Raw genomic sequence first — 27670 nt, forward strand, 5'->3', positions numbered from 1 at the left:
GCCCGAGAAATCTTCAGGTGAGGTTTACAGAGTGCCTCCATGGAAGTTTCATTGAGATCTCTCAGGAGGATTTCAAGGTACATCCCTATGTAGGTAAAAAAAACTGCTCCACTTACCCTGTAGGGGAGTGAAAAGCAGATAACACCAATATCTCTGTTTGTTGTACCACTACTTCTTCCAATAAAATACATTGATGAAAAATCTATACCTCTGTCCTGCTAAGCTGGGGGTCAGGCACTATCTGTACGGTTAAACATTGTAATCGAAAATGCATTTACACACTTACCTGATCTTCCTTCCCCAGCATCAGGCTCAGCCATACTCAGCTGCTGGGACTGACTAGAATGCAGTGGAGTCCTGGCTTATGGAACTACATTCTCCTCCTTCTCGGTATTCATGGAAGGTGTCTGCACCTTGGGCTTCTGGGAGATAAGTATAATACTCTGCCAGGTGCTGATGGGGCTTCAAATATGGCACGAATCTCACTGTAAAAGGAGCAGGTCTGCAGCTCACCACCAGTTTGACTGTTGCCCCCCCTAGCCTTCTGGTATGCCTGATGCAATTCCTTCACTTTCACACAGCCCTACTGATGGTCCCTGTTGTAGTCCTTCTCCTGATTCTTCCATGCAATCTGCTCATAGATGTCCACATTTCTATTACTGGTCCATTGTTATGGTTGCACAGCCTAGTCTCCCCACAGGCCCAGGAGATCCAGTATCTCCTGTCTACTCCAGTCAGGCGCTCATCTGAGCATGTAGCCAGCATTGTCAGAGAGGCAGTTGCACACAACAATGGAGAGCTGCTAGGTGTACTCACCAGGCTGGGAAATCAGGAAAAGGCACTTCAAAAATACACAGGCGTTTTAAAAGGGGTGGTGTGGCTTCCCATCTCTCTGACCCCTGGGCAGTGGAGTTCACAACTGTGATCAGAGCTGTCAGTTGTCAGATATTGTGGGAGAGCTACTGAAGGACTGGCAGGATTGACACAGGTAACAGAGTGTCTACACTCACACTGCGTCAACCACAATTCGTCAACCATTGCTCAAAGCAACTTGGAGGTGGCGGTACTGCGTTGCCGTAACAGGGTGCTTATGTTGGCAGGAGGCAAATTTGAGTATAGACACATACATCAATAGATTAGCACAAGGCAATGTACATTGACCTAACTTTGTAGCATAGAACAGGCCTTACTCTCATCAAAGGAGGATCACAGTGAAGCCTGGCTGAAAAGTGCTGCAAGGATTTTGGATAAGCCAAACTCTGCGAGACATGAGAGTAATTAAGTCTCAGCTCTTGAATGAATGTTATGACTTTCTTTTATATGTAACCATTTGTTTCCAGTACTACTTCTTGCTATTACTTTGAATCTCTGTGAGTTGTTAAACTTATTCTTGATTTCACTATAAGCAAATCTAAGTGCTGTGTGAGTTTGGAAGAGCGGTGATCTGAGGTGGAACTGGTAAGCTGAAGTGTACTGCTCCCTGGGGAGCGGTGAAAGAGCAAATACGGAGAGTGTTTAGTGGGCCAGGGACTGGACACTCCAGGGAGACACTTGGAAAACTTGAGGACTGGAGCGTGCCTGTTGCTAACCTGTAGAATGACAGCAGGGCCTGCAACACTTAGAGGGGAGTGCTTGTGTTGTGTGCATGGCTCGTGGAGTCGGGGAGCTGACCCCGGCAGGTGCTGACAAGGCTTCCTCATACATAGGGCAGGCGATAGTGACATAGCTCATAACCCTGAGCTACCCCACAGGAAGCATCACATGCTGTCATAGAGTGGCTGGATCTTTACGAGGACATGGACCTCAGCCTCAACTGTGACACAATTAGCTAGCCTCTGCAGGTGGTGAAAAACAGCAAGGTCACATGACTTGCAGTCAAGTGGCATAAGTAGGCCTCTTAAGAAAGATATGAGGGCCTAGCGAGGCTATTTTTCATCTAGGGAAGGAGAAGGAAGACTCTAGGAAGGAAGCCCTGGGAACTGTTGCTGAGCAAAGGAGAAGGGAGCAACCCAAAGGAGATGGGGGAATGGAGGAAGGGAGATTGAAAAGAGCCAGGAAAAGGTTGAAAACTGAGCTAGAGGGCTTTGTGAAGTGTGTCTTGGTGGAAGACAGACCAGATCCTCAGGATGGAAGTGCTGGGCCCAGCTTGAGGCTGGGGTGCAGACTCTTAATTTTTTTTGTGTTCCTCCTTTTGGACAGGCGTACCCCCCCAAAAGGTGGACTTTTTGTTAAATGACTTAGCTGGAGGGCAAAGTCACTGCACCAACAAAACCTGGCTATGGAGTTTTTCAAGGGGCCCCCAAAGGGGAAAGAAAAGGGGAGGCAGGGGTGGTGCAGAGCTACCCTATCTAATGAAGGGAGTACTCTGTGTGTAGGCAGTGACCTTGTTACAGACACAATTCAACCCAGTTTGTACTTTGTATTCAACCCAATTCAACCCAGTTTGTGTTTGTATTTTGTTCCAAAATTATTCAGAATTTCCAATGGAATGAAAATTTTGACTTTTGATCCACCCTTCATCTAACCACTGGGCAGGTCCCAGGAGCAGCAGGATGGAACAACATTGGGGGGAGGGGCACGTGACTCTCTCCTGCCCGCTCCCTCGCTGCCCCTCGGCTGGCAGCCTTGAGGGCTGGTTGAAAGAACTTAATTAAAAGTTTCTGCAGGCTGCAGTGGGGAGGTTCTTGGGCTGCAGATGGCCCTTGGCCCGGGACTTTGAGACCCCTGCTATACAACTGTCATGGTACAATTCCCCACTCTGAACCTTAGCGTCCAAAAGATGGGGTACCAGCTTGAATTCCTCTAAGCTAATTACCAGCTTAGAACCTGTAGCACTGCCACCAACCAGGAATTCCAGTGCCTGGTACACTCTGGTCCCCCCAAAATCTTGCCCGGGGAACCCCAAGACCCAGATCCTCTGAATCTTAACACAAGGAAACCATTATTCCCCCAGGATTGCTGTCTACCCAGCGTCTCCGGGTCCCCTGGAAGATCACTGACTGTTCAAACATCTAGATGAATCTACAAGAACAAAGAGGACAATTACATCCTTCCTCCCGCTTACTCTTCTCAGCGCCTCACATAACGTCTCCAGAGAGAAGTAAATAAATCCTGGCCACAGGAGAAGATTAGCCGGCTCGTGTCCGCCTCTTCAGCTCCGACTCCCCCTTTTCTCCACCATTCCGTGGGGAGGAGATTCCAGAACCGCAATCCGCCAGGGATCTCACAAAAGAGAAATCAGATCAAGGCCATTAAACAAAGAGAGAGGGCGTTAATAAAGAAGAAACAGTAAAAATTAGCCATTTGTAAATGTTGAGGAGAATGAATTAGTAACAGGGTTTGATCGCAAGTGATATTACGGGATCACATGGGAAATCCCTCCAGCTATAGTATTCAAATAACAAATTAAAATCCTGTTCAGCAAAAATACAAATTAACTCCTTCCAGCCAATGCACATTTACAAATAAGAAAACAAACATAAACTAACTCGCCATCTACCTAGTACTACTATTTGGAATCTATAAGAAGCTATAGATGGAGAGGAAACCTGGTTGCACGTCTGGTCCTCTGAGCCCCCAGAGTGAACAACAACAAAAACTAACAACACAGAAACTTCCACTCCCTCAGAATTGAAAGTATCCTGTCTCCGATTGTCCTCTGGTCAGGGTACAGCCTACTGAACTTGTAACCTTAGTGCAAATAGAAGAATAAAGACTTCTGTGCTATTAACTTTTCTTATTGTTTATGACAACAACAATCTAGGTTAGTAAGGTTGGCTACACTTCAGGTGTGCACACTGGGAGTTACAGTTGTCTTTGTACAGCTGTGTAGGAAAGCGCTGGAGTGTGCCACTCTGACTGCTACCAGCGCTGAGGCAGCTGGCCACATTTGCAGCATTTGCATCGGTGTTGGGATGGTGCATTATGGGCAGCTATCCCAGAGCACCTTGTCTCATTTGACGATTTGGGTTGTGGAAGGGGACAGAGGGTGTGGGTCATATGCTTCCTGTCCCAAGCCCCGTGATGCTCGCTTCACATCGCAAGCTCCTGTTTTTTGTCCACGTTGGCGCCATTGTGACCTCCCCACGTTTCTGTGCAGTGCGATTTCTTGGGAAATGGAGTCCCAACGCTGAGGAATATGCTGCAGTCTCGCCAGCAATCATCGTGATTGCAGTTGAGATTCCTAGCTCCAAAGTGATGAGGAGTCTGACGGTGATAGCGAGTCGCATGACACGTACGACACAACTGGCTTGTGGCATTCATGGAAATGCTCAGCACCATGGAACGGCTTTTGGCTGGAAACAAGCACTGATGGTGGGATTACATCGCATGGAAGTCTGGGATGACGAGCATGGCTGCAGAACTTTCGGATGAGGAAAAAGCCACTTTCATGGGACTGTGTGAGAGCTGCCCCCACCCTGCGGCGCAGGACACGTGGTTGAGACTGCCTGCGGTGGAGAAGTGGGGGCTATGGCAATCTGGAAGCTAGCAACTCCGACAGCTACGATCGGTAATTAGCGCAAACCAGTTTGGGTGGGGGGAAAGTTGACCTTTGGATACTTTTGATGCAAGTTGGAAGGCCATTATCGACATCCCAGAAGAACCGTGACCCTGGGGAACGTACAGGAACATCTGGATAGGCTGCACAAATGGGTTCCCTAACTGTGGAGGGTTGATAATGGACGCATATTCGTATTCTGGCACGCACCACCCTAGCATCGAGTACGTTAATCAGAAGGGGTAATTTCGTCTATGGTTCTCCAGGCGTTTGTGGATCACTGTGGGCATTTCATTGACATTACACAGGCTGGTGGAAAGTGCATGAGCACGCACGGAACACTGGCCTGTCCGAAGATCAGGCAAACTTTTTTCCCAACCGAGAAGATCAGGTAGGGGACATTGAAATGCCCATTGTGATCCTTGGAGACCCGCTTACCCATTAATGCCTTGGCTATGAAACTATATACAGGAAGCTTGACAGGAGCAAGCCGGTTCACTACAGCTGAGCCGGTGCCGAATGACTGTGGAGTGTGCTTTTGCGGTAAAGGATGCTGGCGATCTCTGCATGGAAAGCTAGACTGAGAGAAAGCAGATCCTGCGTTATATCCGCGTGCTGTACCCTCCATAATATTGTGAAGGGAAGGGTGAAACTCAGTCAGGCATGGACCTCTGAGGTTCAACGCCTGGAGCTGAATTTGCACAGCCAGAGAGCAGGGCTACTAGAGAGGCCCACACAGGGCTTCAAGGATTAGGGATGCCTGGAGGAGGATTTGAGGCTGAAAACAACAGTAATGTTCAGTGCCTTGCACGAGACTGAAGTGCAGTGTTACAATGTTAGTAGGAATCCGTTTTTCCTAAGCTGATTGCATGCTGTGTTCTTTCCTGGCTAAGGATCTTTCACTTTCTGCAATAATAAAGACTGTTTTCAAACAAGAATTCATTTATTGAAAGAAAATAACTTTATGACAGACCGCAACATTTTGGGAACCTAAAAGGCAGGGGATGTATGGGAACTGTACAGTCACAGTTTGAATATGTCCTGTCTGGAGTGCTGTGCAAGACTATTGCACTTCAGGATGCTTATACTGCGGTGATGGGGGTTGAGTGCAGAGGGAAGGTGGTAGTCTCAGTGCTGTGTGAATTACAGGTGGGAGTCAGCTTGGTGGAGAGTACGAACCTGGAGCTGGGGAAGGGTTTGAGCTGACATGGGGCACAAGGAGAGCTTTGGAGGGTGGGCGCGTTGTTGTTCTGCCTGCATGGCTATGAGCGCCTGGGTAAGTCTGCTTGGCGTTCCAGGATGCTATCAGCTGCTTTGTGCTTTCTCCTGACCGCGCATTTCTCTGGCGGATCCTGCTTTCCCTTCCCTCCAGTCTTGCAGTTTTTTATTCTGTCTGGCAGAGTGATCCATAACTGCTTGCAGCAGGTGTCTTGCTTTTTCACGGCTTCTCCAAGTTTGGAGTCTTTGACTGTTGAAACATGGGCAGCTGAGACTCAAGGTCGCTTGTGGAAAGGCAAAAAGGCAACAGTTAACAGAAGGCAGCATTGTTTATATCTCAGACAGTTATTCGACACAGTGAAGGAGTTTACAGTCTTCACTTTAGCATAGTTTTCCATACCAAAGAGAGAACATAACCCACAGACCCTGAAATGGTGAGTAGGGGACTGATTGCTTCAGGGCTGTGCAGGGTTTCTGTCATTGGGAAAGCACACAGCTGCAGGGGCACCTACACTGAACACTCTCCAACGTTTTCAAAGGATTAACCTGGAAGATATCTCGCTGCTTGCGGGTCACCTGGAAAACGGAGGGTCTTCTACACGTGCGGATTCTCTCTGGCCCCTATACAGCTGCCGTGTGCAGCAATGGTCCCCCACCCCTCACGCACAGTGGCGCGGATGTGTTAGCCTGACTGGGACAAGACCACAGTAGCTCTCCTATAAACTTGGCGCAAGTGCTTGCTACACCTGGCTGAACTTTTTGAAGAGATTACCGAGGCCGATTACCACGACGTGATAATCCATCAATGGCTATTCCACATCTAGGCATGCATGCATGCAGCCCCAACCTCCGCCTCCCGAAACATTCCATCCTGAAAATAAAAGCCCTACTGGAACCTGCCCCTGCTGTCCTCACCAAGTACCGGCTGCGCGACTGTTACCTTCCCCGGCTGAGAGCGCTCCTGGCTGCATGCTCCTGGGACTCCGGGATGTCTCCCCCTACCCAAGTACCCTCACTCTCGTTTCCTCTCCCCCACCCTTCTCCGCCTCCTGCCTCCCCCCACGCCCGAAATTTCCATCGTGGTCCTCGATTGGCGGGGGGTCACCCCAAGTATCGTCTAGCTCCTTGTAAAAATGACGGTTGTGGCAGCGCCGGAGCGGCATTTCGCTCGCGGGCTTGCAATATGCACTCTGCAGCTCCTTCACTTACCCATGCACGCACCACGTCCCGGTCATGGCCCCTTTCCAGCATGACCTTGATATAGATGCATGATTCATAGACTCCAGGACTGGAAGGACTCAATAGTTCATCGAGTCCAGTCCCGCCCCATGGCAGACCAATACTGTCTAGGCATCCCTGATAGACATTTATCTCTAACCTACTCTTAATATCTCCAGAGATGGAGATTCCACACCTCCCTAGGCAATTTATTCCAGTGTTTAACTACCCTGACAGTTAGGAACTTTCCTAAGTTCAACTAAATCTCCCTTGCTAGCCATTTAAGCCCATGCTCTTGTTCTACTACTTAGAGGCTAAGGTGAACAAGTTTTCTCCCTCCTCCTGATGACACCCTTTTAGATACCTGAAAACTGCTATCATGTCCCTTCTCAGTCTTCTCTTTTCCAAACTAAACAAACCCAATTCTTACGATATCTGCCATAGGCATCGTAATTCCTACGTCTGGAGCGCAGCTGTGACTGCACAGCTTCCTCCCTCCAAACACTGATGAGGTCCAGCAACTCACCATTGCTCCATGCTGGGGCTCGTTTGGTGCGTGGAGGTATGGTCACCTGGAAAGATTCACTGATTGCACTGCACACCAGGCTGAGCAAACAGGAAGGGGATTTTTAAAATTCCCGGGGCATTTAATGGATGGGTCACCTGAGGCCAGGGCAGTAGAGTTTGAACTGATGAGCAGAGTGGCTGAGCAGGCATTCTGGAATACCTTCGAATACCTTTTGGTGGCCACACTGGCGGAGCAGCGCTGCATCACCAGTGCTGCAGTCGTTATTCCCCAAGCAGAGGTGGAGTACATGCAGCGCTGTAGCCAGGGAGATACAGCACTGTATGTGCCTTGCAAGTGTGGACGGTAAGTTGCAGCACTGTAAAGCCACCACCAGCGCTGCAACTCTCCAGTGTAGCCAAGGCCTAAGTGAGGAATACCACATGTACTTGAAACCTCAGTGGAAATATAGGTTGGCAGAATGTAATTACCTACATTTGACTCTTTCCAGGACATTGCAGAACTTTCTCTGTTCTTCCAAAAGTACTGTGGAGTTTTTAATGACCATAAATCAAGACCTGAGTTTTATTAGGGTTAGTTAAAAATTTTCTGTCAACATTTTTTTGACAGAAAATTGAGCTTTTGGCAAAACAAATTTTTTTCACAAAGAATCTATTTTCAGCAGGAAATGTTGGCTTTTTAGTGAAAAAATGAATACCCCAATCCCAAAGTATTTCTATTTGGAAATTATGCTATGGTGCCTAATGGAAGTTGTAGTTCAGTTGCTTTATGTCCTTAGAGTGACCAGACAACAAGTGTGAAAAATCAGGACAGAGGGTGCATGGTAATAGGAGCCTATACCAGAAAAAGACCCAAAAATTGGGACTGCTCCTATGAAATTGGGACATCTGGTCACCCTTCATGTCCTCTTTCTCCTCTGTGGGCTGGGCTGAGCTTCCTGGCCAGACTACCATGATGCAAGATGCTGAGGGACTCTCATAATGCACTGCCTCCCCTCTCTAAGAGGAGATACCTAGTGCATCATGGGAGGTGTTGTCCAACTAGGGATCCTGGCCTACAGAGGAGAATGGGAGCATGAGGCACCCAAACTACAACTCCCATGAGACACTGTGTTAGCATTTCCAACTCAACAGATTTTTTTGGGCTGAATTTTTTCTTATATTTGAGTTTCAACAAAATGTTCAGTGGGAAGTTTAGATGAAAATGGTTTTTTTTTCATTTTTTTCTCAATTTTCTAGGGAATTGTTCCCCAGCCTGGTCTAAGTTTTTAAATCTGATGCATCAAAGCAGATGGGTAGCCCCACAGCAGCTAGATGTCCTCAATACTATGCTGGAGCTCTGGCTCAGTACTGACTCGGAGGGAAATAAACTACTTATTGAATCACTCATTGCCTCTGCGTGTTTCCTGGAAACCTACACCGATTTAACTTGAGGGATCTAACAAGGTAATTGTTCAAAGATGTATGGTTGCATTGTTGTGGCTGAAATTTTAAACACACAATTGTGGTCACCAAAGAAACTTTACCTAGTTCTCTTAAGTACTGGCAGTAATTGGTACTATTGCTATATAGCATTACAGTAGAATGTCAGAGTTATGAACACTTTGGGAATGGAGATTTTTCGGAGCTCTGAATTGTTTATAACGCTGAACAAAAAGTTATGGTTGTTCTTTAAATAGTTAACTGAACTTTGACTTAATGCAGCTTTGAAACTTTACTATGCAGATGAAAAATGCCGCTTTTAACCATCTTAATTTAAATGAAACAAGCATAGAAACAGTTTCTTTACCTTGTCAAGTCTTTTTTTTAAACTTTCCCTTTATTTTTTTAGTAGTTTATACAGTACTGTGCTGCATTTGCTTTTTCCGCCTCTGCTGCTGCCTGATTATGTACTTCTGGTTCCAAATGAAGTGTGTGGTTGACTGATCAGTTGGAACTCTGGTGTTCTACTGTATTTATGTATTAATATATTTGTGTGGTGTAGGCATACCATAACCATAACTAACTTTCCAGGCTTCATTCTGAAATCTCATTTATAACATTTCATTAGTGAGGATTTGTGGTTCTTTCTTTCTTTCTTTCTTTCTTTCTTTCTTTCTTTCTTTCTTTCTTTCTTTCTTTCTTTCTTTCTCAATAAAAGAGAACAATTTCTATGCTTGCACATTGTGTTTGAACAGTGTGGATCCATTTGTCTTTGCAATTTACATTCTTGTTTTAGATAGTGAAAAGAAAGGAGTTTCTGGATGCCGGAATTTGCTTATATACAACCTGATCCTGCCCTATCGCTGCCCAGCCCTATTCTAGCTCTCACCTGGGCATCAACATGGGTGACAGTGCGGTCACAACAAAATGAGGGAGGCACTAAAGCAGCCAGTAAGGAAGCTTTAAGTCAGAAGGGAAGCATTATTTTAACATATACAGTTATTTTTAATAACTTTGACTTCAACAGGTAGAATTTCTGCGGCCAATAATTTCCAGGTGTGAACTATAATATAACATCAGCTCTGATTTGGCCAGAGTCAAAATTGGGTTTAAAATGAATGCTGAGGTACAGTCAACTGTGTGAGATATGGTTCCCGTCTATCTGATGTTCAAGGTACAAAAGGGGATTAGTTTCAGAAGGATAGACACAGACCAGTGCAGCAGTTTTTCTAATATCTTGTTTTGTAAATGACTACATTGGATGGTTCAAGCTGTGCACTGGTAGGCTCGGTAATTGAGATGCAAGGGTTCCATGGGGAAAGCCTTAATGAGACTACGCAGATGAAATACCCATTGGATTTTCTCTTTGTTCAGAAGCCAGTTGTCATCATCCTTTTGCAAAGGAGAAATACAGAGGAAAATTTTTCCTTATTCTAAAAATCTGGATGTAATAACAAGTGAGTTTTTGTTCCCTGGGAACAAAGAAATAAGAAAAACGATGCCAATCTTTGCAGGTACAATGACCCGGATCATTGTTATTTCTTTCTTCATTCTCTGGACAGCCACAGGGCAAGGGAAAGGAAATGTCTTCACAGGTGAGTAATACACAACGCAGCTGAGAAATGTTGAGTATTTTAGTTTGGATATGATGAGATGTCTCTTTATGATAAATTAACCAGTGATTGTTTCTGCTCTCCAGAAACCCAGCTGTGTCTCAATGACCACATAAGAATCCCCCAGTTAAAAAAACCTGTCATTATCCTTTTGCCAGAAAAGAGAGGCTCAAACTGCAGCTTTATACTCAGTCATGTGCTGATTTTGATGAAAAATCCTTTTCCTTCCTAGCAAACTTCTAGAGATGTATGAGGTGGCAAAGGCAAGCGTGTAGATGGCACATCTTTAATTCTCACATTCAGTTATCGGCTGTGAATGGGAATAATCCAGCCAAGTAACCATGCAAATTTCTGGCTTTGGAGCACCAGTTTTAATTCCTAGTTTACTCTTAATTTCTAGACTAATTCATTATTTATTTAGATTTGAACAGCTTTTAATTTTTGGCTGGCGTTTTGTTGTTGTATTTTTTAAAAATTGCCTCAGTGGTCTTGAAATTCACAGCCAAAATATATAACCCATTTCTGAAACATTGAGTGACCAGATGTCCCGATTTTATAGGGACAGTCCCACTATTTGGGGCTTTTTCTTATAGAGGGTCCTATTACTCACCACCCCCGTCCCAATTTTTCACACTTGCTGTCTGATCACTCTACTTAAACATGGATTTTTCTCAATAACACTACCAAAAATCACATTTTAAATAATCCCCCCCCAGAAAGAGGAAAAGGCAGAAGATACAGAGATCTTTTTGTGCTTTCTTCAAAAAAAATGTTTGAGGTTTCAGATATGAGAGCCTAGAAAACAGAACCTTTAATTCAAATCTTTTTAAATTTTGGAGATAGCGCTGTTGTTTGAATCCCCTGGATGAGGACCCATGCCCTTGGGTTTAATTGTAGGTCACATCAAAGCAATTAAGGACTTTGTTTCTAGTTCATGTTTGGATTTAGATCTCAAGCATTCTTACAAATTTCAACCCAACATGACAGCAGTTGATCTTGTGATATTTCCATAATTTGGGATGAAAATCTAGCATGAAGAGCTCAGAAGTTTTTGTGACTGGTAAATTTGAAAATGTTCCCATATACCAGGCCTGATATGGTCTTGACCTTGAAATCAAAACACAGCCTATTCCTAATTCAGAGTCTGAGCTGAATACTGACTAACCAACGCAGCTCACCTCTTACAATAAAATAGTCACATAGGTGCTTTTGTTATTGTTACTTTAGTATAATAGCTTTATACTTTGCCTGCCCATGCTTGAGATGCTAAAATGAAAGCTGAAATGCTCAAAGATGACTGACCTAATGTAACAGAAGTAACTTCAGATGATTATCTGCTTTGCTAGTAATTTCAGTTGTGAGTTGGTGGAAACACAGTCCAGCACACTTTAATTCCTGCTGATTGGGAACTAATGAGCAGAGAATGCCAATTTGCTGAACAGACCAAATCGTGCTAAGCCACAGTGCTCTGGAGAAACTGCTGTCCCCAGAGAACCGAGCTCTCCTAGTAACAAGCCTTATTTAAAATAAGACTACACCGTGGGCCTGAACTAGCTTCAGAGAAGGAGAAGCTGGAACTGTGCTTGCTTCTGTTAGCTTTGGTTCAGTCTCTTTAGAAGTGCATCTTTCTACACTCTCATGGGAATCCCTCAACCTGCTTTCTTGGCTCTGGCAGTTTCATCCTGTGCCTAGTGAAACAGCCATAAAATTGAATTGCATACATCTGGCCTGACATCAGTGCTTTTTAATTATATGCTTACACTTGGTTTTCACACATCTGTACCATTTTACTTTCTAGATTTCATATCAGTATATATGTTTAATGTTGCTACAGATCCCAAGCTGATTTTGGTTGCCCTGGAAGCTTTAGATTTGTGATGATATCTGTAGACTGCCATTTCAGCTCTGGATGTGAGGACATGTATCTTTAACCTTCCTCTTATCTCATTGTACTGTTCTGTTCAGGTTCTTATACCACATTCATTGTAGTGGGATCTGAGCACTGTTGTTGTGGTGATGGGGATGGCTGGGGGCATGCAGAACAGCCCACACAACCCTAACATTTTAAATTGTAACACTGCAATTCTTGAATATCACAATTTTGATCTATGAAACCCAGGAGCAGACTCTGTCTATATGTATGGCCCCCTCCATCCTGTAAAATCTGAATGCCATAATTAATTTATGCACATAGCACCCCAGTCAGGTAGTATTATCCCTGTTTTATAGCTGGAGAACTGAGGCAGAGAGAGAGAGATTAAATGAATTGCTCACAATTGCACAAGTGGTCTGTGGCCAGATCCTCCACAGATGTAAGTCAATGGCGCTCCATTGAATTCTGTGACAATACACTGACTTAAACTAACTGAGGATCTGGCCCTGGGTTCCAACTTTGTAAAGAGACCTCTTAAAAATGATCCCACGAAATTTTCAATTACACATTTATGTACGCACAAATACAGGACACCGTTTTCTTACAAATGTGGTGAGCATGTTTTTTGGGGGGGGTGTGTGTTTGAAAATGTGTTGTATAAGGACCAACATCTAAAATTTTTACATTGAATTAGTTTTTATTTTTTTGTCATCTTTGAATCATTTGTCCTGTACATGTTTTAATTGCATGCTTCTCTTGCTTCATTCTCTGTTTGGCTGCCCACAGTTCTCTGAAAGCCCCGAAAGGTGTAGTTCCACCACACTTTGATTTCTGTATCCACTTCACATTTAAGTTATTAAAAGCCCTTTCCATCTTTTTTCTGTATGTAAAGTTATACAATAAAGATGTGTTTATCTGATTATTCTTTTCACATTTCCAAAGTCACCCCTCCCATTTTTATGAAATCTCAAGAGGAAATCATGTTGTCTATCACACAATCCTAAATAAAATTACTTGCAATTTTACTCTAATTAAATACTGTATGTCATTTGACTTGCTAGTCTATCTTTTTTTAATGCTCCCTCTTGATACTTTCATTTTGTTGCATGCGATTGGGATTCACCTATTAAAATTTTCAGATAAGTCAGTTGATTTTATTATCAAATGAATTATTTGAATGTTTAAAATGGTTTTCTCATAATCTGAAATAAATCTGCTGAAAATACTATAGATACCAATTCCATCCTTAGGAGAGCCCTGATCCTGCCAGCATTTCTGAATGTGCAGAACTTTACTCACATGAGTAATCCCATTGCATGTGTAAAGATAAGCACATTCATAAGGGTTTTTCAGGATTGAGGACTGAAAAGATCCTCTTTTATAAAGTGATCTGTAATACACTGACACATATTATCATTGTATCCTTCATAAGTTAGTCTTTAATATAACAAAGACTTTAGCCAAGCATCACCACTAAGCCTTTACTTGAGACAGCATAAAAATAAAACACATCTCTAATAAGTTATCTGTCCCTCTGATTATCAGCAAATTCTGGGTTGTGTTATTAAGGAAAACTTGTCTTTCGTTTTGTGGATCCCTCATCCAATGCAATTCATCAGCAACCTCCCACTAATCCATGCTAGTTCACCTCTGTTGCTTTCCTTCTACAGCAGGCCTGTTTAAGATTTTGAAGATGACTGCCAGGGCCTAAGCAGCAGAGATTTGAGGCTTAATTTAACACATGCCTTTATGGAGGCCATTTTACCCTGGTTAAATCTAACCTCATCTAAACTGATTTCAGGTCTCAAAAGATATAGGATCAGATTTTCAGCCTCAGTATAAATTGGCATAGCTTCACTGAAATCAGTGGATCTGTGCAAAGTTATAACAGCTGAGGTCTGATCCATAGGGTTTACACTGATGATACACTAAAAAATTAGAAAGGTAAAACAGAAAGTATAGTAACATGGTCTTCTGGGAATGCTTGTCAACAGAAACATGTCTCCAAATGTTGTGGGATCACCATGCTCTTGTCTTCTAGTATAGTCTATCAAAGGATGTTGTCAAGACACTGAAAATAAGATGGGATGAAGCACATGGGAAAAATAAAAAACCTAATGAGCTTCCACCTCTGATTTTTATGTTTCCAGACACTATGAACTCTGTTTTTTTCTCAGAAAATAATAGAAGTTCTGAGTCCCTTAGCTCATATGTGAATTTTAGGCTAATTTTGTTAATGTCCATAAAACGTATCCAAGTTATATTGCCATTGTTCTGCCCAATCTCTCAAGGCATTTATGTTTATCTGGAGCTTCTCACAAACTGCATAGTTTTTACTAACCAAAACAACTCCCACTAGTAATTACCATCAACAAACTTCACCTGTCCACTTTCTCCAGTAACATTCTTCCTAATAATGGCCTTTCTGAGAATCAATCATTCATTAAATGACTTTTTTTTCCTATATCATAGCCCAGTTTACATCTAAATATTGAAGGAAACTCATTCTGTAATGCTAGAAGCTAACCCTGATTTTTTTTTTTTTTTTTTTCAGAAAAAGGCCTCTCCTTGTTAGGCTACCATCTATGCAACTATAGCATGACTAAAACTGTGTCTAAAATGGTTGCCTACCAAAAGTCATATGAGAAACACACTTCTTGTGGAGGATGGATTCCACGGATGGTTTGTCTTAAGACATCTTATAAAACTCAGTATCGCATCGCTGAAGTCCCTGAGATTATGAATTTTACAGATTGCTGTGAAGGGTATGAACAAGTTGGATTCTATTGCACATTATGTAAGTATTATAATAATTATTTAAATAAATATTCCTTTTGTTAGGTGATTCACTGTAGATTTTGACTCAAAAGGCCAAGTTCACTGCTGGTATCAGTCCACTGAAACTGTTGAGTTGGCATAGATCATCAGTAAGCGTGGTTCAAAATGTCCATTTTAGACATGCATTACTTTGCTGCCCCTACAGCTTGTCTTTGTATGTGTCAGGGTGGATGCACATTAGTAGAGCAGTGTGGAGTAGCTTGCACAGCCATTGCCTGGTGCTGTACCTGTTCTGTGGATGACTTCATTTTACAGGGCTATCTGTTAGGACTGCTGGAAATATGCTGATTTAATTTCACAAGGACTTATTTTAATATTTGCTTGAGTTTGGAGCTGTGGCACTTCATGGCCATCTTCAAGTTGTGCTTTGAATTTTGAGTTCAAATGAACCTAAAAATTCAAAGGAAAACTTATGCAATGGCTGCCTGATGTCATGATTTCTTCATGAATCCACAAGTTATCCCAGGTTTTCTTGAAAAGTTGGAAAATGCAGTGAACTTTTCATGGAATCTGATCTGACTTTCTGGTTTATAACAAAATTCCAAATCTGATAAGTTTCACCTGCTGTCAGACCACGTTCAACATTTTGCATAGGGCTGCTTGTTGTGAGCAATAAATCCACATTTTAAAAAGCTCCCAAATGCTACAGATACATTGAGTTCCTTAGAGACAGTGGGTGGGAATTTCAAAAGTACTTAAGGGTATGTCTACACTGCAGCCTCCCAGCTCGGGAAGACAGCTGTGCACTAGCAGGGCTTGAGTTAGTGTGCTAAAAGTAGCAGTGCAGACTTTGCAGCATTGGCTAGCTACCTGAGTATGGACCCAGGTGTCCGTACTCAGGTGCCTCTGCCACAACATCCACACTGCTATTTTTAACATGCTAGATCAAAGAGAGAGAGCATGTCTGTCTAACCAGGCTAGGAGGCATGCTCCTAGCTGCAGTGTAGACATACCTCCGTGACTTGAGAGCACAAGTACCATTGACTTTCAGTGGGACTTCGAAGACACAAGAAAGGACTGGTATAACTTAAAGTGTGACTTTCCTATATAGTTAAACCAGTGCAAAAGTTTGTATGGGCACTAAGTTTGGTGATAAAAGTGGCCTATTTCAGTTTAATTAACCCATTCCTAATTGACTTTAAGTTAATTAAACTGAAATAAGCCACTTTAATACCGAAATGTGTCCACACTGTCTTTTGCATTGGTTTAACTATATTGGTTTAAAAGATGATTCACGTTATACTATACTTTCTTGTGTACATGAGCCCTTATGTCTTATGTCACGTAGGTGCATTTGAAAATCCATCCCATAACATCATACATTATGCAAGTTGTTGATCATTTATTGCTTATTAAATCACTCTTTGGCAATGTAAGATTTCAGTGGAAATGACTGGAACATAAAAGTGGTGTCTGTTTTTGTTAACTCATCTTTTTCTCAAAATAATCTAAGGGAAAAAAAGCATAGTGAGACACAAATTCTGCCCTGACTTAGTCCTTCATGCAATTCTGTTGACTTCAGTATTTTGCACAGGGTGTAAATCAATGCAAAATTTGGCCACAGACTGCAATATTTCCAGACAGTATCTTCAGGCTGATGGAAAACTACTATTGGTTATACAAAATTTTCAGGCAGTAACTTCAGGTTGGTGGGAAACTACTGTAGATCAAATCCCTCCTTCAAGAACTACTTCTACAGTGTAAAAAATTAACCAAATAATGGCAAGGTGGAGTAGCAGTCAAGGATAGTTGATATTTATGTATATAGCACAAACCTACAAAAATCAATTCTGGCCAAGAGTTTGAAAAGTGACTAGTGATTTTGAGGTGTCTCTGTTTTGGGATGGATGCACATGTCTGAAAATCAGACCCCTTTTTAAAGAGCCTCACTTGAACATTTAAAAAAGTAGGCACCCAAAATCGCTAGTCTCTGTTGAAAAACATCGTGTGTAATTGATGTATGTTTTTAAAACAAAAAGCTTCTTTAACGAACAGCTCAGATGCAGTAGTGCTAGTGCAAACAACGTCTACCACGATAGACTTAATTTTAAAAACAAAACCAATATTAAACTATAGAGAAAATGCCTGCACTGCTTAGCTATACAATTCTCAAACCAACCTTTAATTAGCACCACGCCATTAATTAGCACACCTATACTCTGGAAATGTTCACTTATGGCATGCTATAACTCTGACTGTTCTTTTTAAAGTTAGTTTGGGAGTATTTTGAACAGCTAACCAATTTGCATAATTTCTAGATGACTTCTGGCATTAGATTATTCAGGCATCTTACCTTGCATTAGTCATAAATCCTGTGAATGGTAATGCACTGTCTAGACAAAGTCTTAAATACATGATGAAAGGAGGCCATTTGGAACTGCTGGAATTACTGCGGTGCATGCCATTGGACCATTGTTTTTCCCCCTGATGTTATCCATAGTGGCTTTCTCTATGTGCTTACCCTTGGAGTGAAACCTATTCCTGGCCATTTTCCCATCTTTCCTTTTTAGAAGCAATCAAAACCCTTTGCCAGGGAAGGCAGGCCTAGAGGCTTTCTCTGTTTAACATTTGGGTGGAGGGCGGGGTTAAGAGTACATGACTAGTATAGTTTCTTCAGTAGCTCCTTCTAATGTTAATTGCACCCGTGTGACAATATTGTACACCCAAGAAAAGATGTTAAAAGAACATTAATACGGTGGCAAAGTCAAGAACTCAGAAGTTAGGAAATGCCAGAATGAAACTTGTCTGTGCAATCTATGTTTGGCTCCATTGTGGGTACGAGTTATTAAACCATCTTTAATTATGTGATCACGTACTATTTTTTCCGCAGGACTCCTGCCTCATTTAGTACACAAGATGGCTCAGCTCTGGGGAGGAATCAGAGTTGTGTAGTAAAAGAAACTGTTGTCTATGGGACTTCTGCTTTATTTGTCATTATAGAAGTTGGAAGGTGTGTAGTGAACGAGGCAGGGGACTTTGGGAAGAGAAAGGATAGTTTCATGGTTCAAGCAGTTGAATGTTGCCCTGACGAATTGGATTCTATCCCTTCCTGTGCTGCAGAGTTCCCATGAGATCCTGAGCACACCACTTAAGCCAGATTTTTCAAAGGTGGTCACTAATAGTGTGTTCCTTATTTTCTGGGTGTTTGACTTGAGACCCTGGGTTCTGATTTAGAGAAGAGCTGAATACTCACAGCTGCAACTGTAGTCAATGAGAGCTGTGCTTTGAACATAAGAAGTGCCGTGTAATGCTACATACTCTGAAAAATCAGATCCTAGGCCTCTCAAAATGGGGCACCCAAAAGTAATGGATACTTTTGACCTTAATCTCTCTTTGACTTAAGTTTCCCATTTGTAAAATAGGGATATTAATATCCCACCCACCTCACAAGGGTGTTGCAAAAATAAATGAATTAATATTTGTGGTGCACTCATGCTATAGTAATGGGCACCATAGAAAAGCCCCTGAGGAAATCAATAGTTCTATCTTCAGAGCAGTGGAAATAGTGTGCAGTAAATAAACCACATATTGAACAATGAAGGTAGAAGAAAATACTGAACAGCTGCTCATTAAGTGAGTAAGCACTATCCATTCTGTGTACTGACTGTGGCAGGAGTCCCATGGAAAAATATTATATGATCATGTAATTAAAGACTGTATCATAATAGATAAATAGGCACAAAGGGGCCTCATTAAGATTGCACAGGGTTTCTGATTTTTAAGATTGCAGCAGACTTCCACCTCCCTGGCTCCCAGTTCCAGTCTCCTTGCTCGGCCAGAACCATTCCCTGTCCTCAGGCCCCAATTCCCTTCCCGCCCTCCCTGAAATGCCAGTCCTAGTTTCCCCCCAAGACTCCTTATCTAATCTTCTCCTTCCACCCTGGTCTGGGTCTTGTCCTCTGGATTTGCATCAGTCAGCTTTCTCCTCCATTCTTCTTGGAGGATTGGGGTGGGGTGTCACTGAAACACTGGGTAGAGCAGGAAGGTTGACCTGGCATGGCCCATAGCAGCCTAGAGTAGCAATTGCAGGGAAAGTCCTGCACAGCCCTGTGCTGGAGCATGCTCTGTGCAGATGGAACCTTCAGAGACGCTAGCTGTGACTCTCTACAAGTCTCTAGTGAACATGTGCAAAGTGCATTTTTCCTCAGAGGCTTAAAACTGGGCCAAATTTGAGCTTTTTCCAGGGATGTCAAAAGGCACATTCCTGACACAAAGCCTCCCTGCCAAATGCCAAGTCCCTGCTCCAAAGCATGGAGGTGCTAGTCCTTTGCAAAGAAAACTGTTGCCAGAATTTTGTAACATGGGCAAAACAATGTATTTTTTCCCTAACCTTGTTCTCAGGAGTTACTGATCTATTTTGGCTAAAATCCCCCTCACCCCACCCACTGCAGGAAAAAAAAAAAAAAGAAAAAAGAAAAAAAATCAGCCTGAGGCAGACACCTGGTATGAAAATTTCATCCCAAATAGTTCAAGTATGGCAAAGTCATAAGTAACTGAAAACACAGGGGCTTATAATGGAAAGTGTTGGCAACTTTAATAATAGTTGATGCCAGCAGCCCTGCCTATAATAATCTGTCTTTGTTAGTCCACACGTGGGTCCCTGTGACAGTTGCAGTACTTTAATCTTAAGCTATAGCACAACCTCAAGCCATCTCAGGATGATATGGAAGGGGACGTTATGGAGAAAACTGTATATTATGAGTTCTGAGCAGATAGAGAGAGAGAGAGAGATTAATACTAAGCTAATTATGTCCCTTAGCACCTCTATCCTGGAGGAATCTTCTGCCTAACTATAAATTGTGGTTATTATATGCAATAAGCTTGTAACTAAGCTTTTGGTTGCTAGGCAATGGAAACAGCATTTCTACTTTATTATTTGTGTAAAGTTATAGAAGAAGAAAAGACTATACATAATTCTACTGACAGGAAACCATTGCTTTGCTCCCGGATAGTATGATGATGTTTTGCAGATGGCTTAGTTCTGGGTGACTATTCCCACGATAGTTACAGTAGAGAGAATAAATTGATTTTAAAGCGTCTTATATGATTAGACAGAAATGGGATGTGAGTCCATCTTTGTTTCTCTACTGATGTAAAAATTATGACCTTTAGATTCTAGATTAATGGATGATATGGCTTTCAGCCAGAACTCAATGGCATTCCCATTGCTTGTGCATGACTCATTAATGGTTTATGCTGCAGTTTCACATGCTAAAAAAAGAACTGTGTGAAATAGCTGTATTGAACCTCAGACTTGTTTAAAATGAGCGTTGGTTTCAGGATTTGATGGGTTCATAATTCTGAGTCCAAGCTCAGAAAAGTTCAATAAACATTGGCTTGTAGTAGTTTGCAGAATTGGGAAGCTTATTATTATTCTTTGTATTACTGTAGCATATAGCACAACAGGTCCCTGTAATAGGGTATATTGGCCTGTTAGGCTCAGAGAGAGCCTGAAGTCCATGTTCCTGGAACACTGGAGTGAGCGAAGGTACAGGAAATGGCCAAAGCCAGGAAAGACGAAGCAGTCCTGGGGAGTTTATAGTTGGAAGAAGAAAACCCAGGGTGTGGGATCAAGAATGTGAGGCAGGGCTATGTGTCCCCTATCTCTCAGCCACTTGGGAGGAGTTCTCAGAAGGAGAGCAGTGTAATATGCTGTCTTCTCCCTCTGAACAGGGGAGAAATTGTCAGGAGGAGGAAGCCAGAGCTAGAAGGTTGAGCTCCTGCTAGGAAAGGCTGAGAGTAATGTTTTGGCAAGGATGCAGACTGAAACACGGGAAGAGCTCTGCATATGGCAGAAGAGCCAGACAGGAGTATGAACTTTTGGGTTGTGGTGCAGGGATTTATTTTGGGGAGTGTTGAAGATTGTTTTTGGACTGTTTCTGTTATTAAGCAAGCTCCAGGTAGGACATGGTGTTAGTCACAAAAAGGACTGGGTAAAGTTCACAAAGGGCGTGGAAGAGGGGAAAGAGACAAAATGCTGGGAAGCCACATCTGCCCAAGAGGAGGTGCTTGGGAGGTGGCTGGGACCTGGAGCCAGTCCCCAGCTTTGATTGGGGGACCTATTGCGTTACTTTCTGTACACATGCACTGTGTGAGAGAGTCCCTGCTTCCAAGAGCTTACAATTCAAATAGACCAGGCAGAGAAAGGTGAAAGAAAGGCTCCTTTCACAGATGGGGATCTGAAGTGCTTTGTCCATGATTACACAGGAAGTCTGTGGCAGAGCTGGGAGTTAGTTCTGTAGCTCATGTGTCCCAATACAGTGTTTTAACCAATCCTTTCTCTCAAGCTGGTGAACCTCTCTCCGCTGAGCCAGGCTGTCTCCAAAATACCTGCGCCTCCCTTGCAAAACTCCCAGGGCACTGTCTGAAGACACATGAGCTAAAGCGACCCAATATTTACTGGGGGAGTAGGGCTGCTGGGGTTCACCTTCGAGGTTCACCTTTTTTGAAAACTAATTTTCAATTGAAATGTTAGACTTGGTTCCCTGCCAGCCGTTTTGGAGCAAACTATAGAACTAAATCCATGTAGCTCTTTGCCAGGTTGCATACAGCTCTATTAAAACACCCAAATATTTATTTTGTACATATTGAGAACAAAATATCATTAACAAAGTCTAAGGAATTCTGGGCTCAAATCTTCAAAACTGCATGTGCAAATCACTTGCATGCCAGTTACTTGGACTGTGTAGGTAACTGAATGTACAAATGACCAGTCTGAAGTCTAAGGCCTTGTCTATACTATCCCCTATATTGGCAAAACTTATTCTGCTCAGGGGTGTGAAGAAATAAGTTTTGCCCGCAGAAGTGGTAGTGTGCACAGCGTTATGTTGGCGGGAGAGCTACCGCTGCTTGTTGAGGTGGTTTTGTTATGTCGATGGGAGAGAGCTCTCTTCTGTCGGCACAAAGCGGCTACACGAGTGATCTTATAGTGGCGCAGCTGTGCTTCTGTGGGTTCACTAGTGTAGACATGGCCATAGCTGGTAATATCTTTAAGCAATTACTATGACTGCATGGCCAGTTGCAGAAACTGTGCTGCAAATGATGTACATGTAATTTTGCATGTGTATGATGGACACTATCACCAACACACTGGGGGTGAAACTGGCGTCCTCCAGACCTAAAAGTCTGAGCTGCTGCAGCTTGAGCTAAAAAGCCATGTCTTCTTAGCAGTGATTAGGCTCCTATTCTCTGTGGATTAACAAAGAGGCGGACCTGTTAACACTCACCCACCAGTAGGTTACATATGTTCACTTTAAATCTTGATTAATAAAGATCACTAGCCTGTTAAAGAAGTATATTTAGTGGAGACAGAAGAATCTCATTCAATATTACAGCCCACTTGACAGAAAAATCAAAATTTTACTTTTAATTGGCACACTGAAATACAAGAAATTGAAACCCCATTAAAAATTGGCAGTGTCCATTTAATTCCTTAGAAGTTCAGTTATAGTGAATGTATTTTTCATCACTTGAACATCTTTGGCTACAATCACAGGAATCATTTTCATTTTCCTCTTGGCTGAAGTAAATTGTCCACTCAGCAGAATGGGACTTAATGAGACCAAAAAGCACTGGGCACAATGAATGGAGAAGAAAACAGAATCCATAGGACCCAACATGGAAAGACTAGTGGAGATAAGCAGCAGTTGGGCCATGTCTAACAGGAGTGTATGAAGGGAAGGCTCAGAGAAGCCTGATATTAAATCATAGAAAATATTTTTAGTCTTCCTCAGAATGGAACCAATTATTGTCATGAAGCCAGGAAAATCATGTGCATTTTACTTAGGAAGTGGTAATATTCTTCCTTAGCCACCCTCTTCTTGGCTAAATCTGTTTTAGGATAGCAACCTCATGTAACTCCCAGAAATGAAATGAACACTGTCAGGTTACAAATCGTGGGCTGAATTCTGCTCTCCTCTCTTAGTATGTAACCCGTTAGCTTTCAGTTGCATGGCAGTGGTGTAACTGAGAGCAGAATTTATCCCTGTAAACACCCATTTCCATCCCTGTGTAATATTTTAGATTATAAAAACTGAAGGAGCTGGGGGCGGTAAAATCCAGAATGTTTCACTTTTCTGTTGTTTATTGACACTTACATTTCATTCTATCTGGACTAGAGCTGGTCAAAAAACAGGAAAGTGATCTCATGAAAATTTCCAAGTTATTTCTGTTTTGCTGCAAATGTTCCATCCATATTTTATGCAAAGTTTTATTTTTTTTTCATTTACTGCAACCTGTCTTTTCTATAAATTCAAAATTTTGATAAGAATATCATGGAAAAAGTCACAAAAATCAGAAAATGTTGATGATGCTGACAATTTATACAGAACACTTCTTGTCTTAAGTTGCTATTCTCACCTCCTTCCCTCAGGAAGACCCCAAGAAGAGACCCTCACCCAGGATTGTGAGGAGATGTATCCCTTAGATTCTATATCACAATGTTAAAGAAACCAAATATCTCATGCAATTTTGCTGTTAAATGTTTTTATTACACAGCATTGAACAGATCCAATGAATTTGCCTCAAGTCCCGGTGTTTGTCCAGAGGAGGAAATGGATTCATTAAACTCTTCATGCACACTTGATACTGACTGTCCAGGACTTAAAAAATGCTGTAACTCATCCAAAGGAACAGTCTGTGTAGATCCTGTACCAGAAGGTATGTTATTGACAAATTCTAAAGTCCCTCCAAAAGAAGTAAGCCTTACTTTTTCTGCTGAAGATGAGGATAAACAAAGTAATTGTTATTGTGTATCTTCATAACATAATACATTAATATGATTTCCATCAATTCAAGGATGGATTGGTTTCAATATTGAATCTGTGAGCCCCTGAAAACTGGCTTTAAAGATTTGGTGGAACCTTCTTGCTCTAATTCTTCTCCTTGGCTAGTTCTGTTGTCTGGATTACATGAGAAATACCTTGATATATAGCTGTGCATTGTACATTCACAGATACTGAGTCAAAGCCCACTGCATTCAATGGGAGCCTTTCTGTTGACTCCAATTTGTTCTGGATCAGACCCCAAATGCTTTTATATTTTAATTTGTTCAATTTCAGAGAGAAACCTGAAGAAATATTGGTATAATGTGTCAGTCCTTGTGAAAATGGATTTTAATGAATTAAGCGGAGTGGATCCAAGACTTTTGAATCATTCACGCCTTTTGCACTCCATGGTACGTATAGATACAAAGAACCAAAATCTGTTATGTTCTTATTTCTCTCATTGCATCAACATTGATATTCAATACCAACACAGCCAAGCTACATTGGGCTGGAAGGGTTCTTGGTGCTAGGCAGGACCTTATTATCCAGCCACTTCTGCATATCATAGCAGGATAGATTTAATTTTTTCTAATGCATTCTCAATAGGTGAATGCCAGTTTTCCTCTTGCATATCTCAAGTAACAGCAATTTCACAGCTTCCTTTGACATTTCTTAAGACACTGAAAGGGAATTTAAAGTTCTTATGCTATAAGATCTAATTTTCCTTCTACTCCAGTGACATCTGCTCTGCCTCTAAGCCCCGCTTAAAAGCAGAGATGGACTTGAGAGAGACAATTTAGACTCGGATTTAAAGAACTCCAAAGTTGAGTGTTTTCAGATCTGGGGTTTTGGCTTGACTCATTCTGGAAACAAGGGCCAGTTGTGAAACTGGGATCGTTCTAGAAACAAGGGCCAGCTGTGAAACTAGGATCTAGATATCAGTCAGATTCTGAATCCCCCAAATGTTGACAGTTTAACTCCAGGAGTAAACAGCAGTTGCTGTTAGAGGAAAAGATCCAATGAGCTTCTGAACAAGCTCAGTGGCTTTGTTAGGATGGTGCATGTGCAGTCTTGTCCTCACTAGGAGCTGTGAGGGACTGGAGCATGCCCAGGACATATGAAATCTTCCAAGGTGTTAGCTGCTAAGCTCCAACAAGTCTCTACTGAGCATGTACAAACAGATTTTTAAGAGGCTTATAACTTGTTCAAATTTGGGTGGATTTTCACAGGGGAAAGAAAAGGCATCCCTGATGAAATTTAGCAATGGGGTGATATTTGCAAGTCACTGCTCCAAAGCAAAGGGGCAGTACTACTTCTCAAAGAAAGGTTGTTAACATTTTCTTAACAATGTTTTCCCCTCTAGCCTCATCCTTGGAAACAGCAGGAACCATTCTGGCAGAAACATTTTAAAAAAATCATCCTGAGGCAGATACCCAGTGTAGAAAATTTCAGCCCAAATGTTGAATTTTGGCAGAGTCATAAGACTCTGTTTTCAGTTGCTTGTAAGTGAAGTGTTGGGTCCTTTTAATAATAGGCGGTGCTACCAGCCCTGCCTGTAATAAGTATTTTGTTATGGAGGCTCTGTTATTAAGCACTACACTCAAAAAGGACCTGTCTTAACAACCAGACCTTCCTTTTCTGGTGTGTTTCTGGTAAAGCTTTCAGGTCTGACAAAGAGTTCAACTCTTTCATTAGTCTAGCAGTTATCACACTGCATCCTTTTCTATGCAATAAGAGAAATAGAAATGTTCACTCTACACAAATTCAAACTAAAATACAGCTTGTTTTTCCTGTTTTTGAATTCTGAATTAATGCTTGTTCTGTTCTGTTCAGTTTTTTTAGTATAATAATCACTGGATAGGTTATACCTCATTGGCATATAGTTGTATTGCTAAACAAATCGGATATAAAAGTTTATTCACCTCTTTTACAGATGACTGGTGCATTATGGCCCTTAAATTCCTCAGTGTACCATATCCAGACTACTCAGGCAGAAACATATGCTGGGACATTAGCATCACAGGTTCTGATTGGATTACATCAGCCAGCTCCACTAATGAAAGTTTCTTCTTTGTTGAAAGGCATTGTGAAGCGTGTGTATGAAGTTATCAACATAGAGGTTCAAGGTTTTTATTTTTTATGGTTCTGTCTCTTGGGGAAACTTTTTCAGTCACTCAGAATTTAGCCCTATGGCTCTCCATTGACCGTGGGAAATCTAAAGTGAAACTTTGTAAATTTGGATGTCTCAGATACCCACTCTGTGGCAAATGAAGTTTCTAATTAGTAGTTATTTCAAAATCTGCATTTCGGTGGGGGATTCTCTTGATCAGTCAAGAAGAAATATACTTTCATAATGTAGCATATCTTTAGACTTAAAAGAAAAGCATACCTGAATTTGTGGCACAGTAGTAGGCATTTTAAATAGGTAATTGTCTTAATGAAAACTTTCATGGGGCACTTTGAAACCAAGAATGCTTTGTATTTTGGAAACTTGTTGCAAGTGTTACTGCAGATAACTTGGATGATCAAATAAGAATATGATTTGTCTAGATATTTGGAGTGTACACATCCCTGTGGTATCTGAGCATCTATATTTAGGTCACTTTCTTAGAGTCACCTAAATCTGATTTATCTACCAAAACATTGCTATTTAAGTATTTGAAGATTTGAATCTCCAAAAATGCAGTGCGAAACACTACTTGGCATAAAAACGCAACTTGAAAAATAATGCTTTAAAGACTCAATCCAGCTCCCTCTGAAGTCAATGGAAAGACTCCCATTGACTTCAGTGGGTTTTGGCTCATGCCCTAGAATAGTAAGAAAGTCAAAATAATTTTGGAAATCATATCTTAAAAATAAATTATGGGAGAGTTATAATTGGATCAAAGCTGGCTCAAGGGAGGTGGTAACACTGCACTCCCAAGTGGCATTCCCACACTCCTCTCTGTGGCCAAAATGGAGGGGCTGGGAGAAGTAACAATAAAATACATATTTTTCTTTCAAGGCAACGAGCTGGAAGGGGTGAGAGTGACAGAGACTTCATGAAGAGGGTGGTTGTGGGATGAACTCTCTTGGTGGGGAGACAGAATAGAGGAGCAGCACTGAGGAAACTAGCATTCTTGTATGACTTTTTTGCATTCCCTTGAAAAATGTGTAAAACTGACACTGGGTTGGTCTCAGTCCATCAACTGCTTCCAAAGTCAAACTGCTTTCTGTAATGTACATATGCAATTGCTTTATTGTGGCATTAGCTTTGAAAATAGCAAATCATTCTTTCTACAGTAAGTGCTTTGAAATTGCTTGCTGGCCACATTTTGATCTCAGTTGTGTTGGTGCAAATCCAGAGTAATTCTGATGGATTTACATTGCTGTAATTGTCTACATAGTCTGGCCTTACCTGTGCTATAGACTGCAGGTAAATTCCTGTGCTGCTTTCAAGATACTTGTAAGTTCTGTCCTAAAAACTGTGTTCCTCTCCTTAGATGTCAATGAATGTTCCCACGCCGAACTCAATGCTTGTTCCAGATCAGAGCTTTGCATAAATTTAGAAGGTTATTATAACTGCACCTGCGAACATGAACATGTGGACAGGGATTCTAGGCAGCCACAGAAAGAATTTAAAGGTAGGAAGCATGGGCCTGATTTTCAGAAGTCTGAGAAATGTTCTCTAATCTACTTTAAATGTCTGTGTGCCAGCAAA

The 27670-nt window shown here is 42.0% G+C and overlaps 1 protein-coding gene across 1 annotated transcript in view; it reads left to right on the forward strand.

The window, feature by feature from the left end:
• The first annotated feature begins 268 nt into the window (after nucleotides 1-268).
• The window catches only part of UMODL1 (uromodulin like 1), a 79325-nt gene continuing 51923 nt past the window's right edge, over nucleotides 269-27670 (forward strand). The window contains 7 exon segments of the mRNA XM_075063887.1: nucleotides 269-450; nucleotides 10259-10476; nucleotides 14922-15164; nucleotides 23702-23863; nucleotides 24265-24380; nucleotides 25904-26096; nucleotides 27453-27593. Coding sequence (XP_074919988.1) covers nucleotides 269-450; nucleotides 10259-10476; nucleotides 14922-15164; nucleotides 23702-23863; nucleotides 24265-24380; nucleotides 25904-26096; nucleotides 27453-27593 — 1255 coding nt within the window.

Source organism: Chelonoidis abingdonii, chromosome 1 (assembly GCF_003597395.2).
Source record: "Chelonoidis abingdonii isolate Lonesome George chromosome 1, CheloAbing_2.0, whole genome shotgun sequence".
Taxonomy (NCBI): Eukaryota; Metazoa; Chordata; order Testudines; family Testudinidae; genus Chelonoidis; species Chelonoidis abingdonii.